General features: G+C 43.1%; 1 protein-coding gene across 1 annotated transcript in view; it reads right to left on the reverse strand.

Moving 5' to 3' along the window:
- The window catches only part of LOC143989013 (allurin-like), an 80,190-nt gene that overhangs the window by 12,824 nt on the left and 50,975 nt on the right, over positions 1-16,391 (reverse strand). The window contains exon 7 of the mRNA XM_077489009.1: positions 5,888-5,982. Coding sequence (XP_077345135.1) covers positions 5,888-5,982 — 95 coding nt within the window. The remainder of the gene's footprint in view (positions 1-5,887; positions 5,983-16,391) is intronic.

The raw sequence follows: 16,391 nt of genomic DNA on the forward strand, positions 1-16,391 counted from the left end.
TCTGCAACACCCACCAATACCGTGAAACACTCTGCAATGCTCTGCAACACACACCAATACCCTGCAACACTCTGCAATGCTCTGCAACACCCACCAATACCCTGCAACACTCTGCAATGCTCTGCAACACCCGCCAATACCGTGCAACACTGCAATGCTCTGCAACACCCTCCAATATCCTGCAATGCTCTGCAACGCAATACTCTGCAACGCCATACTCTGAGATACCCAGCCATACCCAGCCATAGTCGGTGATACCCTGCAATACCCAGCCATAGACACCCCCCCCTCCCGCTGCCCTCCGATGCTTCTACCGACTCGCCAATACGATCAAATCCAGAATCTTTTTTTTTTTTCAGGCTTCCTAGCTTAGAGGTGAGATGTGGGGTCTTATTGACCCCATATCTCACTGTAAAGAGGACCTGTCATGCCATATTCCTATTACAAGGGATGTTTACATTCCTTGTAATAGGAATAAAAGTGATCAATAAATTTATTTTTGGGGAAAAAAATGTCAAACTAAAATAAATAAAGTAAAATGAACAATAACATTTTTTTTTTTTTTTTAAGCGCCCCTGTCCCCATGTGCTCGCATGCAGAAGTGAAAACGGTGCTCAAACCACACATGTGAGGTATCGCTGCGAACGTTAGAGCGAGAGCAATAATTCTAGCCCTAGACCTCCTCTGTAACTCAAAAGATATAACCAGTAAAAAAAAAAAAAATCGTCGCCTATGGGGATTTTTAAATAGCGACGTTTGGCGCCATTCCACGAGCCTGTGCAATTTTGAAGAGTGACATGTTAGGTATCGATTTACTCAGTGTAACTTCATCTTTCACATTATGCAAAAATTGGGCTAACTTTACTGTGTTTTTTTTTTTTTTTTTAAGCACAAAACTGTTTTTTTTTCCAAAAAAAAGCATTCGAAAAATTGCTGCGCAAATACCGTGCGAGATAAAAAGTTGCAACGACCACCATTGTATTCTCCAGGGTGTTTGCTAAAAAAAACGTGTATAATGTTTTGGGATTCTATGTAATTTTCTAGCAAATAAATGATGATTTTTACATGTAGGAGAGAAATGTCAGAATTGTCCTGGGTGCTCCAGAACGCCTGATGGTGCTCCATGCATGTTGGGCCTCTGTATGTGGCCACACTGTGTAAAAGTCTCACACATGTAGTATCGCCGTACTCGGGAGTAATAGCAGAATGTGTTTGGGGGTGTAATTTGTGGTATGCATATGCTGTGTGAGAAATAAACTGATAATATGACAATTTTGTGAAAAAAAAAGTAAAAAAAATCTTGATTTTGCAAAGAATTGTGGGAAAAAATGACAACTTCAAAAAACTCATCATGCCTCTTACTAAATACCTTGGAATGTCTTCTTTCCAAAAAGGGGTCATTTGGGGGGTATTTGTACTTTTCTGGCATGTTAGGGTCTCAAGAATTCAAATAGGCCGTCAGTACTTCAGGTGTGATCAATTTTCAGATATTGGCGCCATAGCTTGTGGACTCTATAACTTTCACAAAGACCAAATAATATCCACCAATTTGTACTTATTTTTACCAAAGATATGTAGTAGTATAAATTTTGGCCAAAATTTATGAAGAAAAAATTACTAATCTGCTAAATTTTATAACAGAAACAAAGAAAAATTCATTTTTTTACAGAATTTTCTGTATTTTTTCTTTTATAGCACAAAAAATAAAAAACCCAGCGGTGATTAAATACCACCAAAAGAAAGCTCCATTTGTGTGAAAAAAAGGACAAAAATTTCATATAGGTCCAGTGTTGCATGACTGAGTAATTGTCATTCAAAATGTGAGAGCACCGAAAGCTGAAAATTGGTCTGGTTATTAAGGGTGTTTAAGTGCCCAGTGGTCAAGTGGTTAAAGAGGAAGTAAACCCATCGCATAGTAGCCCATTATGTGTCACTTACCTGACACAGGAGCCTGCGATGTCCCCGATTTCCTTGCCGGCTGGAAGCGTCCATCTTCCTTCTGGGGTCACAGACTCTGGCTCTGTGACTGCCCGGAGTTGATTGACGTCACTCCCACGCATGCGGGAGTCGCCAGTCACGGCATGACTTTTAATGAAAACGGTACGCCATGACCCTTCTAAAGTGCGCATGCGCCAAATACATGTGCGCATGTACAGAAGGAATCCTTGTACAAGGAATTGTAAATAGCTCCTAAACCATGTAGGTTTAGGACATATTTACAGCATCTACAGATAAGCCTTAATCTAGGTTTACCTGTAGATTAAAGTGTGTTGTAAGGGTTTACAACCACTTTAATTAGTTTTCAGAATTTGTTTTGTTTATTTGTATTCAAATCGATTCAAATTTTCCAAATTCAAATCGTTTTTGAAGGAATTTAGAATAGCTTTCGAATTTCACATCGAACAGTTTTCAAACTCAAAAAGTTTTCCAATTCAAATAGTTTTCGATTTGTTTTCCAATTTCCAAAGAGAATCAAATAGAATAGAATAGAAAGGAATAAAATAGAAAAAAATTGAATAAAATAAAAAAAACTGAAAATAAATAATGTAATAAGAGTAAAACACAACAAAATAGAATAGGAAATAAAAGAACAGATTAGAATAGAATAAAAAAAGAATAGAATAAAATAGAAGGAATATAACCATCTTCTGAAATCCAAATTTTAAATGGAATACATTTGAAAATAATAAAATAGAAAGAAATGGAACAGAAAAAAAGAATAAACTAGAATAGACTATAATAGTTACATAGTTACATAGTAGGTGAGGTTGAAAAAAGATACATCAAGTCCATCAAGTCCAACCTGTCCAACCTATGTTGCGGTCATTCAGGTGCTAATAGTTTTTTGAAATGATTAATACTCCCCACTGAAACCACCACTTGTGGAAGAGAATTCCACATCCACACTTACAGTAAAGAACCCTCTACGCAGTTTAAGAATTTAAGGTTAAACCTCTTTCTTCTAATTTTAGTGAATGGCCACGTGTCTTATTAAATTCCCTTCTGCGGAAAAGTTTTATCCCTATTGTGGGGTCACCAGTACAGTATTTGTACATTTAAATCATATCCCCTCTCAAGCGTCTCTTCTCCAGAAAGAATAAGTTCAGTGCTCATAACCTTTCCTCATAACTAATGTCCTCAAGTTCCTTTATTAGCTTTGTTGCCCTTCTTTGTACTCGCTCCATTTCCAGTACATCCTTCCTGGGGACTGGTGCCCAGAACTTGACAGCATACTCTAGGTGCGGCCGGACCAGAGTCTTGTAGAGCAGCATAATGATCGCTTTATCTCTGGAGTTGATCCCCTTTTTAATGCATGCTAATACTCAGTTTGCTTTGCCGACAGTAGCTTGACATTGCATGCCATTGCTGAGCCTTTCATCTACTAGGACCCCCCTAGGTCCTTCTCCATCCTAGATTCTCCCAGAGGTTCTCCCCTCGGTGTATACATTGCATTCATATTTTTGCCACCCAAATGCATCATTTTACATTTTTCTACATTAAACCTAATTTTCCATGTAGCTGCCCACCCCATTAATTTGTTCAGATCTTCTTGCAAGGTTTCCACATCCTGCGGAGAAGTTATTGCCCTGCTTAGCTTAGTATTGTCCACAATACAGAGATTGAACTGTTTATCCCATTCTCCAGGTTGTTTATGAATAATTTAAATAGGATTGGTCCCAGGACAGAACTCTGGGGGACCCAACTTTCCACCCCGGACCATTCCGAGTACTCCCCTTTTATCACTACCCTTTGAACTTGCCCCTGTAGCCAGTTTTCAATCCATGTACACACCCTATGGTCCATGCCAACGGACCTTACTTTGTACAGAAAATGTTAATGGAGAACTGTATCAAATGCTTTTGCAAAATTCAGATACTCCACATCTACGGGCCTTCCTTTATCTAGATGGCAACTCACCTCATAGAAGGTTAATAGATTGGTTTGGCAAGAACGATTGTTCATGAATCCATGCTGATTACTGCTCACCATTACTAAAATCTTTTATATAGTCCCTTATCATCCCCTCCAACAACTCGCATGCAATTGATGTTAGGCTAACTGGTCTGTAATTCTCAGGGATGTATCCTGGTCCTTTTTTATATATTGGTGCTACATTGGCTTTTCTCCAATCAGCTGGTACCATTCCAGTTAGTAAACTGTTCATAAAAATTAGGAACAATGGTGTGGCATTTACTTGACTGAGTTCCTTAAGGACCCTCGGGTGCAAGCCATCTGGTTCCGGTGACTTATTAATGTTACATTTTTCAAGTATAATTCTAATTTTCTCCTCTGTTAGCCATGAGGGTGCTTCCTGTGACATGTCATGAGGATAAACATTGCAGTTTTGGTTACTGAAGCCCCCCGATTCCCCTGTGAAGTCTGAGGAGAAGAATAAATTCAATACCTTCACCATCTCTCCATCCTTAGTGACAAAATTCTCTTCATCATTCTTTATGGGACCAATATGATCTGACCTACCTTTCTTACTATTTATGTACTTAAATAATTTTTTATCTTAGCCACCCTGATTGCACCCTTACATTTCTTGTTGCATTCTTTGTAAAGTTGGAATGCTGATGATGATCCCTAATAGAATAGAAAGGTCACAGAGCCAGTCGAATCAGTCTCTGCACAAGAGGAGCTTGCACTTTAATGTCCACCCACAGTTACACATGCTGTTGTTTTTTTTTTTTCTATACTAATCTGTTATTTTATATTCTAAACAAATCTATTCTTTTCTTTTTAATTCTATTCAAATTTGAATTTATTCTATTTGAATTTTGGGAAATGGTTATATTCTTTCAATTCTATGCTATTGTTTTTTTGAATTATATTATTTTCTATTCAATTATAGTCTAGTCTATTTTTTCTATTCAATTATAGTCTAGTCTATTTTTTTCTATTCTATTATTTTCTATTCTATTGTTATGCACTCAAATTCAAATGTATTCTATCTGTATAAATATATTATTTCTATTTTATTCTATTCTATTCAATTCTATTTTGTTCTGTTTTACTCTATTATATTCTATTATTTTATTTTCTGTTATAGTCTTTTCTATTCTTTTCTATTTTTTCTGTTCTATTCCTTTATTTTCTATTCAATTTTATTCTCTTTGGAAATTGGAAAACAAATTGATAACTATTGTATACATTTTTATTCCTTTATTAGCAGTGGCGGCCACTCCATTAGGGGCGCTGCCCCCCTAATCCATGCGCCCGGTCCCTAATCTACATTCAGGGTATCGGATGCATGAATTTCAATGGGTTTTTTTCTTTCATGAAACATGTGATTTTAGCCAGAGGCTTTAATTGGCTTCAAAAAAATGGTGGACTGCGCTGTGAGCCCACCCAGCTGTGTGACATTAGTGAATTAATATTCGCTAATGTCTTCCTACTTCTCTTCCCAGCCAATCAGGAAGTGGGTTCTGAAGCCACTCGGCTCTCAAGACCCACTACCTGTTTGGCCTGGAGGAGAAGCAATGGCTCAGATCTTCACTTGGCAAGCTGCAGCTGGTGGAGGGGCAGAGGGACAGCTTCCAGGAGCCCCTACCTGGATCCAGCATGACCTCCTAAGGTATGGAAAATGATGGTGGCCACTTTCCGGGGGGGGGGGGGATGGAGTGCTAGTGTGAGTGGAGCCAGATGCCTTTGTTCATCTCCCATGGGGGGGGGGTAAGTTGCAGGGGGAGGTGGGGCGAGGGGGGCAGTTTTTTTGCTGTAATGCTATGTTACATTGGGAACATGTAAGAAATATAAAGTAGGTGTCATCCCAATTTAGCTGCAAAAGTAAAAATATACTTTAAAGGTTATCCAGAGGGAGTGGAGTCCACATACTGTATCTGCTACAATATCAAAACATCAGACATTTTAATTTAGAACTCACGCTGGGCAGTAATGGCAGACATATAAGTTGTGATATTTCAGGTTAGAACAATGTTGATAACCACATCCAATCAACGAAGTTTGTGACCAAACAACCTTAAAAAAAGAGAGATACATTAGAAACAAAAGGCATAAAAATCATTAAATAGCAGAACATTTGTTACCGTAAATGAATTAAATACCATAAGTGTGTAGAAATGACCCCCGAAGGAGCTGCTGATTTGAATTGGGCCTGCACTCTACTGAGAAACCATCCTTCTGAATGACTCTGTCCCCTTGGCACAGCTGTGGTGCAATAATAATACAGTACAGTGCAAACAGTATAATGTACCTGTGTCTATCCCTCAGGGTCCTCTGGCTCCACCTGGTGGGGAAAGAGAGTAAACCACACACTTGTACCCTTAAACAGGAATACTTTTACTGAAAATATAGCAAATAGGTGGTTACAGAGTTTGCACTGTCGTTCCAACGTAGAACGTCAGCACAACATAAGTCAACAAGCAAATACAATAAATAACATGCAAGTATGTTACTATCTAGACCTGGGAGCTCCCCTTATTTGATGTCTACGTGAGGCCTCACTTAATGCATTTCTTCCTTTATCTTCATTCTTCGCTAGCTTAAATAGTTCCTCAAATAATTGTAATCCAAAGGGGTAAGTAGAGAAAGTTAACTTAGAACACTCCAGGTATAACTCCAGAAACTTGTTATCACACTTAGGTACTAAGCCTAGGCCTCGAGCCTATTAAGTGTCAGTTGCTAAATTACGCTTCTGTGGAACAACAGGTCCCAGCAAGGCCTATTAGAAAGTCTAAGTATGTGTAATAGATTAAACAGTGGGCCGCAACCCACTCACCAATCAGATCAGAGTTCTGAGTGATGGCTTGAGTCCTACAACTGCAGCTTGCTTCCGCTGACTAGGCCAGATGCTCTGTGTCACTCCACCGTCTGGATCTGGCTCTCCGTTGTTCCAACAAACGTCTCTGATCTCTGTCGGTCTGATCACCAGCTCTTGGCTCCATCAAGTCACCCAGCAAACAGTCCGGTTTGCACTCCGCGGTGACTATCTACCGGTGCGTCCGAGAACCTTACACTCAGTTCCGCACAGGCAGGCATCGTGGTTCCAAGAGACCAAATATGGCCGCTTCAGTCCCTTTTATACCCTACCCAGCATGCACTGCATATCAAAGTGTCCATGGGTAGGTCACACAGACTTCTAGGTAGATGAGGTCAAATGACCAAAGTAAACACAGTCACTTCCTGTTATCTTTCCAACACCATAGAAAAGGAAAATAGCTAAAGTCCATTTCCAGTTTTGGTCACTAGATGGCAACCAATACTAGTACATAACATTGTCCATAGATTTACATTGTACTTCACATTAATTGCATTAATACACAATTATATACCCGCTACAAGTGTGTATGATTATAAGCAAAAAGAACCAGTCTTGTGTTCTGGGTACCTCTGCCGAGCAGGGTCTGCACTCTCTGTGTCATCCCTGAAGTCTGTACTGTAGTAGAACAATAGAGCACAGTCTAGACCTACCCTAGGCTGTGAAAGTACAGTTAAAGGGATGGATTTTATTGCATGGCGCAAATTTTTGATTTGTTTCATTTCAGCTCGGATGCATTCTCTAATTGAAGAATTTAGTTTTTAAATGAACCAGTTAATTTTCGGGATTTGTTTTGCATCTTCAGCAATTAAGTTTCGGATGCATTCTTTAAATGAACCAGTTATTTTTCGGGATTTGTTTTGCATCTTCAGCAATTAAGTTTCGGATGCATTCTTTAAATGAACCAGTTCATTTTCGGGATTTGTTTTGTATCTTCAGCATTCATTTTGTTTCATTCAGAATAGCTGGTTGTTAGGGCTCATGCACACTTCAGCTTAAAGAGGAAGTAAACTCTCCCACTCTGATGCTTCTTTTCATTTAGTCCATTATAATAAGTCATTATCGGACTATAGCCACTGTAATCCAGCCCAAATAGCATATTACTTACTGTTTAAAGAAACTTTAAAAAACTTGTTTCCAGGGGTTAGGCAGCACCATCTTAAGTATTGTTTTCTGAGTCCACAGTGGAGTGTATTTCCGCCCTTACATTGAGCACTTCCTGTACTGTTAACCAAGCCTCCTTTTCAATCCAATGTTTCTATGGCAACCCTGCTTCCCTGTTCATAGCTTACTTGTTTATTTCATAGTATTTACTTGTGCCAGTGTCTAATGTTTCCCTTTGTCAGACTTATCAGCTTTAGCTGATAAGACTGCAGTAATGGCCACGTTTAGACTGTATGTCATGTCACATGGTCACATGGTGTGTAGGAGGAAGCTCTGAGTGATTAGCAGAGTTCAGTGTTGTGCTGTAGGAAGTCCTGATAACAGATAGCTAAGACATAGAGTGTGTGCCTTAAATTAGGGGAGATCTGGGCATGCTCAGTGATTTCATTCTACAGAACAACAAGGATTACAAGAATACTAAGCAGGTAAGGAGATATCTACAAGCAGTGTTCATTAGCGTTTTTTATGCTGATTTACATGGGACAAAGTTGTGGGGGAGAGTTTACAACCACTTTAAAGGAGCTCAAAGAAGTGGCTCCTACAGGCTTTTGAGCTTTTTTGAGCTCTTATTTTTTTCTCAATATATATATAATTGCGCTACCATATAGAAACAATGTATAAAGCAGCCAGCATCAACAATGATAGAATTGCATTGCATAGAAAACAAAAAACAAAAAATGTAGCGCTAAAAGTGAAAAAATCACCTACTTGTGAAAAAGGTGAAAAAAATAATAAAAATAACACAAATGCAATATGTATAGATAAACAATACAGAAATCCACATGAACAATGTGTAAAGATCCCCACAATATATGTGGATAAATAATAAAGAGTTCCACGTGAACCATACCACATAGATCAAACAAATAATATGAAAAACAAAAAATGATCCTATGACACGTAAGAAAATAATCGTCCCGGGGGGCGTGGCCAGCGTGTAGCGGAATGGACGCCTGACTCGAGAGCTCCGCTCCAGCATAGAGGGAAAAGCACACTTCGAGGCGGCGTACAACACCCTGACTAACAGCAAAGTATAGCTGAACTATTGCTCGACCTCCGGAGATGACCCGCAAGCGGAACAACGCTTCCCAGCCGAGGAAACTCCGGGATTTCTTCTTCACCACTGCGGGCCGCGAGGCCCAAGATGGCGCCGGCGGCGAATCCCCATCTCCCGCGAGCGGATCCCCTGCACAGACGCCGAGCCCGGGCTCAGACGTAGGCCCGATGCGGTGTTCTCCGGCTGCCTCAACTCCTCTCTCCGGTAGCCCGGCTAAGTCGAGACCTCGTTTAGAAGCTGCTCCACTGGAAGACAAGGTCAGTGTACTTCAGAGCTCCCTCGATGACACGAGGGAACTAGCTGACACCATCAACTCCTTTCCTACCACGAATCAGCCCATCTCTGACACTACTTTAAAAGACATGTTGATCTCCCTACGTGGCTCACTACACTCAGACCTCATGGAGTGCATGAGGAACTTCAAATCAGATATGAATGAAATGGGGGGCAGGATTGACCACGTAGAAAAAAAAATGGGGGAATATGCGTCCTCCTATAACACCCTGGTAGACTCCCATAATGAGCAGGCAGATGAGGTGACCTGGCTTAAAGCTAAGATTGCCGACCTCGAGGACAGGTCTCGCAGGAACAATGTTAAACTACGGGGCATACCTGAAAATGTCCTTCCGGCTCACCTTCACCAATACGCTAAAGACCTCATATCAGCGTTCTTACCCTCAACGCCAGAGGCCGAAATGGTCATAGACCGGATCCACCGCCTGCCTAAGCCATCTCATCTCCCAGACAATACCCCAAGAGATGTCCTAATGAGGATACATTTTTTTCATGTGAAGGAAAGTCTCATGGCGGCTTACCGCAAAAATCCTAGCCCCCCACCGCAATATTCAGCTATTCAGCTATACGCGGACCTTTCGCAGTTCACCATGCAAAAACGTAAGTCCCTCTTATCCATCACCAAAGCACTCAGAAATCACAACATCTTGTACAGATGGGGGTACCCAACCAAACTTATTGTCACAAGAGAGGGCAAAACATCTGTAATTTCCACCTTAGCTGAAGGTCTGGAACTGCTCCGCGAGTGGGACATTCTCCCAGTACAAGATAACGCCCCAGCCGCCTCGGAGTTGAACACTAGTGAGGACTGGCAAGTGGTATCTCGCAAGAGACATAGCAAAAAAAATGGCAAATAATTGCTTTGAATATACCGTTTTCTTACCCTAACAATTTGATCAACTAGATCCCTTTGCCTTGGAGCTCTCAGCCTACGGACCTCCTTTCATTAGTATGTGCAGTTCATCTGCCACCGGATTCCGGACGGAGTCTACTTTTTTACTTCTTTGCCATTTGATTGTTGGCTCTCCTTTGACTTTTGTTTTCTCTTGTTCATTATCTATGTTTCTTTCCCCCTTCCCCATGGAGATGGATGAGGACGGTCTATCCGAAATCAGAACCGACCATATACCAAAGCTTCACTTCAATACATCTTGGATTGCCTGCAGCAGGTATGGACTCTTTCAGGATCTTTGTTTATCATTTTTTCTTTTTCCTGACCAATGTCGTTCACACTAACATCTTTTAATGTCCGGGGCCTGAACCACCCAGCCAAACGGGCCTCGCTGTGGAAAGAGGCTCTTAGATTAGATTCCGATGTACTGTGTGTACAGGAGACGCATTGGACGTCTTCTTGTGAACCCACTTTTAAACACTGTAGATTCCCTCATATCTTCCGAGCCTCTTATACCGCAAAAAAAAGGGGAGTCTTAATTGCCATCAAAGACTCAGTAACTTTCTCACTGCAAGAGACGTACGCTGACCCTGATGGTCGATACTTGATCATAGTGGGCACCTTTAACCACAAACTGTATACCTTAGTCAACGTTTATGCTCCTAACACGCACCAGCTACGCTTTTTGAAAAAAAACCTTCGTAAGGTTGACCTGCTTAAGAAAGGCGAACTGATAGTTTGTGGAGATTTCAATATCACACCCAATTCTACAATGGACACCACTTCATCCTCGAAAAGACCCCTGCCTACTCTACAACCTCTACTCCATACGGAGGAACTGTATGATGTCTGGCGCTGCCAACATTCAACTGAAAGGGACTATTCCTACCACTCCTCTAGGCATAACTCGTACTCACGAATTGATTTAATATTAACGGACAAACTACTTCTGCAACGTCTTTCATCATCGCTCATTCATGACATTACTTGGTCAGATCACGCCCCAGTGTCCATCACAATAGAAGAGAAACGCTCCTCGATATGCACCAATGTTTGGCGTGCCAACCCCTTTCTTCTTCAGCAACCACAGCATGTGTCCTATTTGTCGAAGCATTTGCAAGAGTATTTTACCTTTAATAACAACACAGTATCTGATCCCTTTACTATGTGGTGTGCCCATAAGGCTTACATGAGGGGTATTCTAATACAATTGAACTCACGGGTTAAAAGGCAGAGGACACTGCAGATAGATTCCCTTTTATCTGATATCAAACGTCTAGAGGCCCAAAACAAAACGAACAAAAATCTTAAAACGATGAATTCATTAAATAAACTTTGTTCGGATCTCAGGCTCCTACTACTAGAACAATACGACAAACATGTCCAGCACCTGAAATTGTCACACTATTCATCCGGCAACAGAGCTGGTAAACTGTTAGCTCGGAGGCTAAAAGAGCACAAAACTAAATCTAATATCCCCTTCTTAATCCGACAGAGTGATAACAGTAAATTATATAACCCCCTAGACATTGCAAATTCCTTTGCAGAGTACTACTCCTCCCTATACAACCTTAAAAATGACTCAACCACTCCACAACCCACCGAGACTGACATTCAAAAATTTTTTACTGACCTTTCCCTTCCCACCCTGACGCACGATCAATTAGATATCCTCAACTCTCCTATCACCGAACCTGAGATCCGACGGGTCACTAAGACCCTTCCAAATAGAAAATAATCGTCCCCTTAAGCAACAAATAGTTCCTCTTTTTTACAGAGTACGGAAGACGGCTTGGCGGAGTGGAGGTTCACACCATCCCTTTGAGAGGATTGCTGTTCATTACAGCTTGACACCTGACTGACTCACCACTAAGGTGTGTGGGTCCACACCTTCGGGTAAAAGTACCCGTTACTTATCTTTGTTTATCCAGTACGATGTATTACCTGCATGAGGAGCTTTGGAAGGGTGTCGCTATGATGGTACCTTCAGTGTTCCATTTTACATTTACTGGAAGTTGGGCACTCCTGTCAATTTGGATCACTCCTTACTGAAGAGGAACTATTTGTTGCTTAAGGAGACGATTATTTTCTTACGTGTCATAAGCTCAAATGCCTGGAAAAGCAGCTTTTTTTGAGAGGGGGTTATTGTTGAGGATGGAGAAGCAAGGAGGGGAGTTATTGTTGAGGTTGGAGAAACATCGTGGGAGATTATTGTTGGGGGTGGAGAAGTGGGGAGGGGGTTATTGTTGAGGGTGGAGAAGCATCATGGGAGATTATTGTTGGGGGTGGAGAAGCGGGGAGGGGGGTTATTGTTGAGGGTGGAGAAATGGGGAGGGGGGGTTATTGTTGAGGATGGAGTAGTGGGGAGGAGGGTTATTGTTGAGGGTGGAGAAGCAGAGAGGGGGTTATTGTTGAGGGTGAAGAAGCGGGGGGTTACTGTTGAGGGTGGAGTAGTGGGGAGGAGGGTTCTTGTTGAGGGTGGAGAAGCAGAGAGTGGGGTAATTGTTGCTGGAGAGGCGGCGAGGGGTTTATTGAGGGTGGAGAAGCAGGGAGGGGGGTTATTGTTGGTGGGGAGGGAGATATTGAGGGTGGAGAAGCGGGGGGTTATTGTTGTTTGGGAGGAGGGGAGGGGGGTTATTGAGGGTGGTGAAGCAGGGCGGGGGTTATTGTTGAGGGTGGAGAAGCGGGAGGGGGATTATTTTTGAGGGTGGAGAAGCGGGGATGGGGGTTATTGTAGAGGGTGGAAAGGTGGGGTGGGAGGTTATTGTTGCGCCAATAGCTGTCAATCACTGCCCTGCACTACAACACCCAGCAGCCTTGCCCTCCCCTTCCCCCTCCAAGAAGTTCTGCAGCAGCAGCCAATCAGTGCCCTGCACTTCAACACACATCAGCCCAGCCCACCCCTCCTCCACAATGTTTTGCAGCAGCTGAGACTCCCTGTGAAGTTATCAGAGGTGATGGGAGGGGGGGGGCCTGGCTTAGGACAGGACATGGTATCTCCAAGGGAGACAATCTACTCACTGTGTAGGGCGATATCATTTGGGAGCCGCCCGCAGAGGAGGGATGGGAGGGTTGGACTGCAGCACGTCGCAGGTGAGGAGACTCTGTCCACTCAGACGGAGCTAAGTAGGAGGGCAAATAGAGGAGACAGTGCGGAACCTGACTTAAACCGTGCCAAGCTTGAAAGAAAGGTGCAGAAAACCAATCCACTTGACTTCTCAGCATGTGGGCCCTACAACAATGAATGGGCCCTGGGCAGATGCCCCATTTGCCCAGTGTTAAAGATAGCCCTGGTTCTATGGTTGGACAAGATGGAGAGGCAGGGCAGTGAAATTACAATCTTTTTCTAAGCAACAGGACATAAACTTGACACAGGACCCGGAAGCTAGTAGGCACTCTAGCAGCGGTGCCTTCTACAGTGATGTCCAGCTTTTATGGGGATCCCACTGGTATGGCACATGCATATTTACATTTTGTGAATTAGGCTGCATTCACACCTGAGCGTTTTAAGCTTGCAAAATGCATGTAAAACACCCGAAAAAACACCTGAAAAACTTTTTACATTGTGACCTTTTGACCTGTAAAAAATTGCAGTAAAAACGCTCGACTTTCTGCTTGAAAACAAAGTGCTCAGGTGTGAATGCAGCCTAAAACTTGTACTGTGCAAGCAACCCCCTATCGTTACTATACAACCGGGCAGTTGCACGGCATAGGACCTGGAAGACAGCAAAGATCTCCTTTTTCTCCCCAGTCCCACAAGTATGGCATATACATACTTCCTTTGATCCAAGCCGACCCTTTGATCCAAGCAATACCCTATATTGCCAAAAGTATTGGGACACCTGCCTTTACCCACACATGAACTTTAATGGCATCCCAGTGTAGCGGCGGCTCCTGAAGCACACGCGCTATGCGATTTTTAAAAGTTAAGGTTATACCTAAACTGCAGTTTGGTTTGGGTACAATTGTCTAAATTTGGACTTCAGCATGAGTGAATGAATGAATGAAATACTTGTATAGCGCACAATGCGAACTGAATCGCCTCTAGGCGCTGTGGCGAGCTTTGATCATCTGCTAAAAGAGGAAGGTCTTGAGTTTTTTCCTAAAATCCAGGTGATTTTCTTCCAGGCGGATGTTGATTGGTAGAGCATTCCATAGCCGAGGCCCTTGGACAGCGAATCTCCGATCCCCGATGAGTCTGACTGGACTATGAGATGTTCCGCCTGACCACAGGGGGCACTGTCTCTTATGGCAGGTATGGAACTATGGTCTGGTTGGGTGCTTAAGTTACTCTCTCTCGGAGCCCGTCCAGTAGAAGTGGTGCTCTTGCTGTGCTTTCTGGGAGAGGGTGTTTAAGATGCGGACGTCACATGGTTCGGGGTTGCGGTCCAGAAGGATGTACTGACTTCATGGTCCTGATCCTCTTGACCAGCCCCCAGGAAAGCTATGGCCCGGGGTGTGGATCCACCCGATCTTGTTGTCTCAGGGCTGGTTAGCCCAAGGCAAGGAAACTAAAGGAGGATTTTGAAATGGTTGGGTGCCATCTCCGGTTTGGGAGAGACCCAGTGACTTCAAGCATTTCAGGGGAGGACTCATCAGAAGAAGACCATGTACGGGTTGGTTTCTTATTAAGAGCCTGGAAGGGCTGAAGTACCCAAGAGAATCTGGTCTCGTGGATATCGCCAAGCTGGCTGAAAGATCCAGGTATCCCACAAGTGTTCTTCAAGGTTAGTTTTCCTACATGTTCTACAACAACGTCTGTGGCAGAGACATATCTTGTGTGTTCTACAATGTTTGTGGCAGAGACTTGTTCCTGAGTTAAATCGGGAGTCCGCCGCGTTTTTTTTTTTTTGTTTTTAAAAGCCAGCAGCTACAAATACTGCAGCTGCTGACTTTTAAAATAGTGACATTTACCTGTCCAGCGCGCCCGCGATGTCGGCACCCGAAGCCGATCTCTAGATCGTCTCTCGGGTGCTGCCGCCGCCATCTTGGGTATGGGAATCAGGAAATGGAGCCTTTCGGCTTCATTTCCCGGTTCCCTACTGCGCATGCGCGAGCCGCGCTGCGCAATAAGGATGGTCCCCGCTGCCTCTGGGATCTGTGTGTTTCCCAGCAGGCAGCGGGGCACTTGCGGAAAGGGGCGGGCACTTGCGTAAAGGGGCGTAATCTACGCCCCTTTCCGCAGAGAGCTATCCCGGAAGTGGGTGCAGATACCTGTACTGTACAGGTATCTGCTCCCCGCTCCCCCCTGAAAGGTGCCAATTGTGGCGCCGGAGGGGGGGAGGGTTCCGATGAGCGGAAGGTCCACTTTAGGGTGGACCTCCGCTTTAAGCACCTTGTTGGCTGCTAGGTCTTGTGAGAGAGGGACTGTCCAACGTAAGTAAACATCCAGTTGCGAATGGCTATTCTCTGGATACAGTCAAAGTAAGCAAGTTCTTCAATATTTGATTTTGACACTAAAAGTACTTGAATTTCCTTTCCAACCCTCTGATCCCAATTTAATAGACTGTTCATTGTCTACGTTTTGCAAATAAAATCCATTTAAGTGGATCTGTTGTCAGTCTCTCAAGTTACTGGGCCATCTACCACAGGACACCCCTAAACGTGAAGTGAGGAGAAAAGAAGGTAACGGTAAGCCCACTCTAACCAGCAGCTCCTTCGGGGGTTAGTGCTACACCAGTATTAGTCCATCAATATTCAGTTGGCCCACTCTTTGCAGCTATAACAGCTTCAACTCTTCAGGGAAGGATGTCCATAAGGTTTAGGAGTATGTCTATGGCAATGAGGTTTGAAGAAGCACTGAGGTCAGTGTGAAACGCACGTGTCACCTCCTAGGTTTGCACACTCTGTCTTTGTTGGCTGTCATTTGCTATTTTTGGAAAAAAATTGTTGGAACGTCCCTGTGGTGTGCAGCCATTCTTTTCTTCCTAGTGTCTATGGTAATGTTTGACCATTCTTCCAAAAGTCCATTTGTGAGGTCAGGCACTGGTGTTGGATGAGAAGGCCTGGCTCACAGTCTCCACTCTAATTTATAACAAAGGTATATCAGGTCTATCAGGTTGAGGTCAGGACTCTGTGCAGGCCAGGCAGGTTCCTCCACTCCAAACTCGCTCATCCACACTGTATTGCCAAAAGTATTGGACCACCCTCCAAATCATTTGGTGGAGGGGGATTATGGTGTGGGTTTGTTTTTCAGGGGTTGG

The sequence above is a fragment of the Lithobates pipiens genome, unplaced genomic scaffold, assembly GCF_037356315.1.
Source record: "Lithobates pipiens isolate NorthernLeopardFrog02 unplaced genomic scaffold, aLitPip1_a1.2 Scaffold_18, whole genome shotgun sequence".
Classification (NCBI taxonomy): Eukaryota; Metazoa; Chordata; class Amphibia; order Anura; family Ranidae; genus Lithobates; species Lithobates pipiens.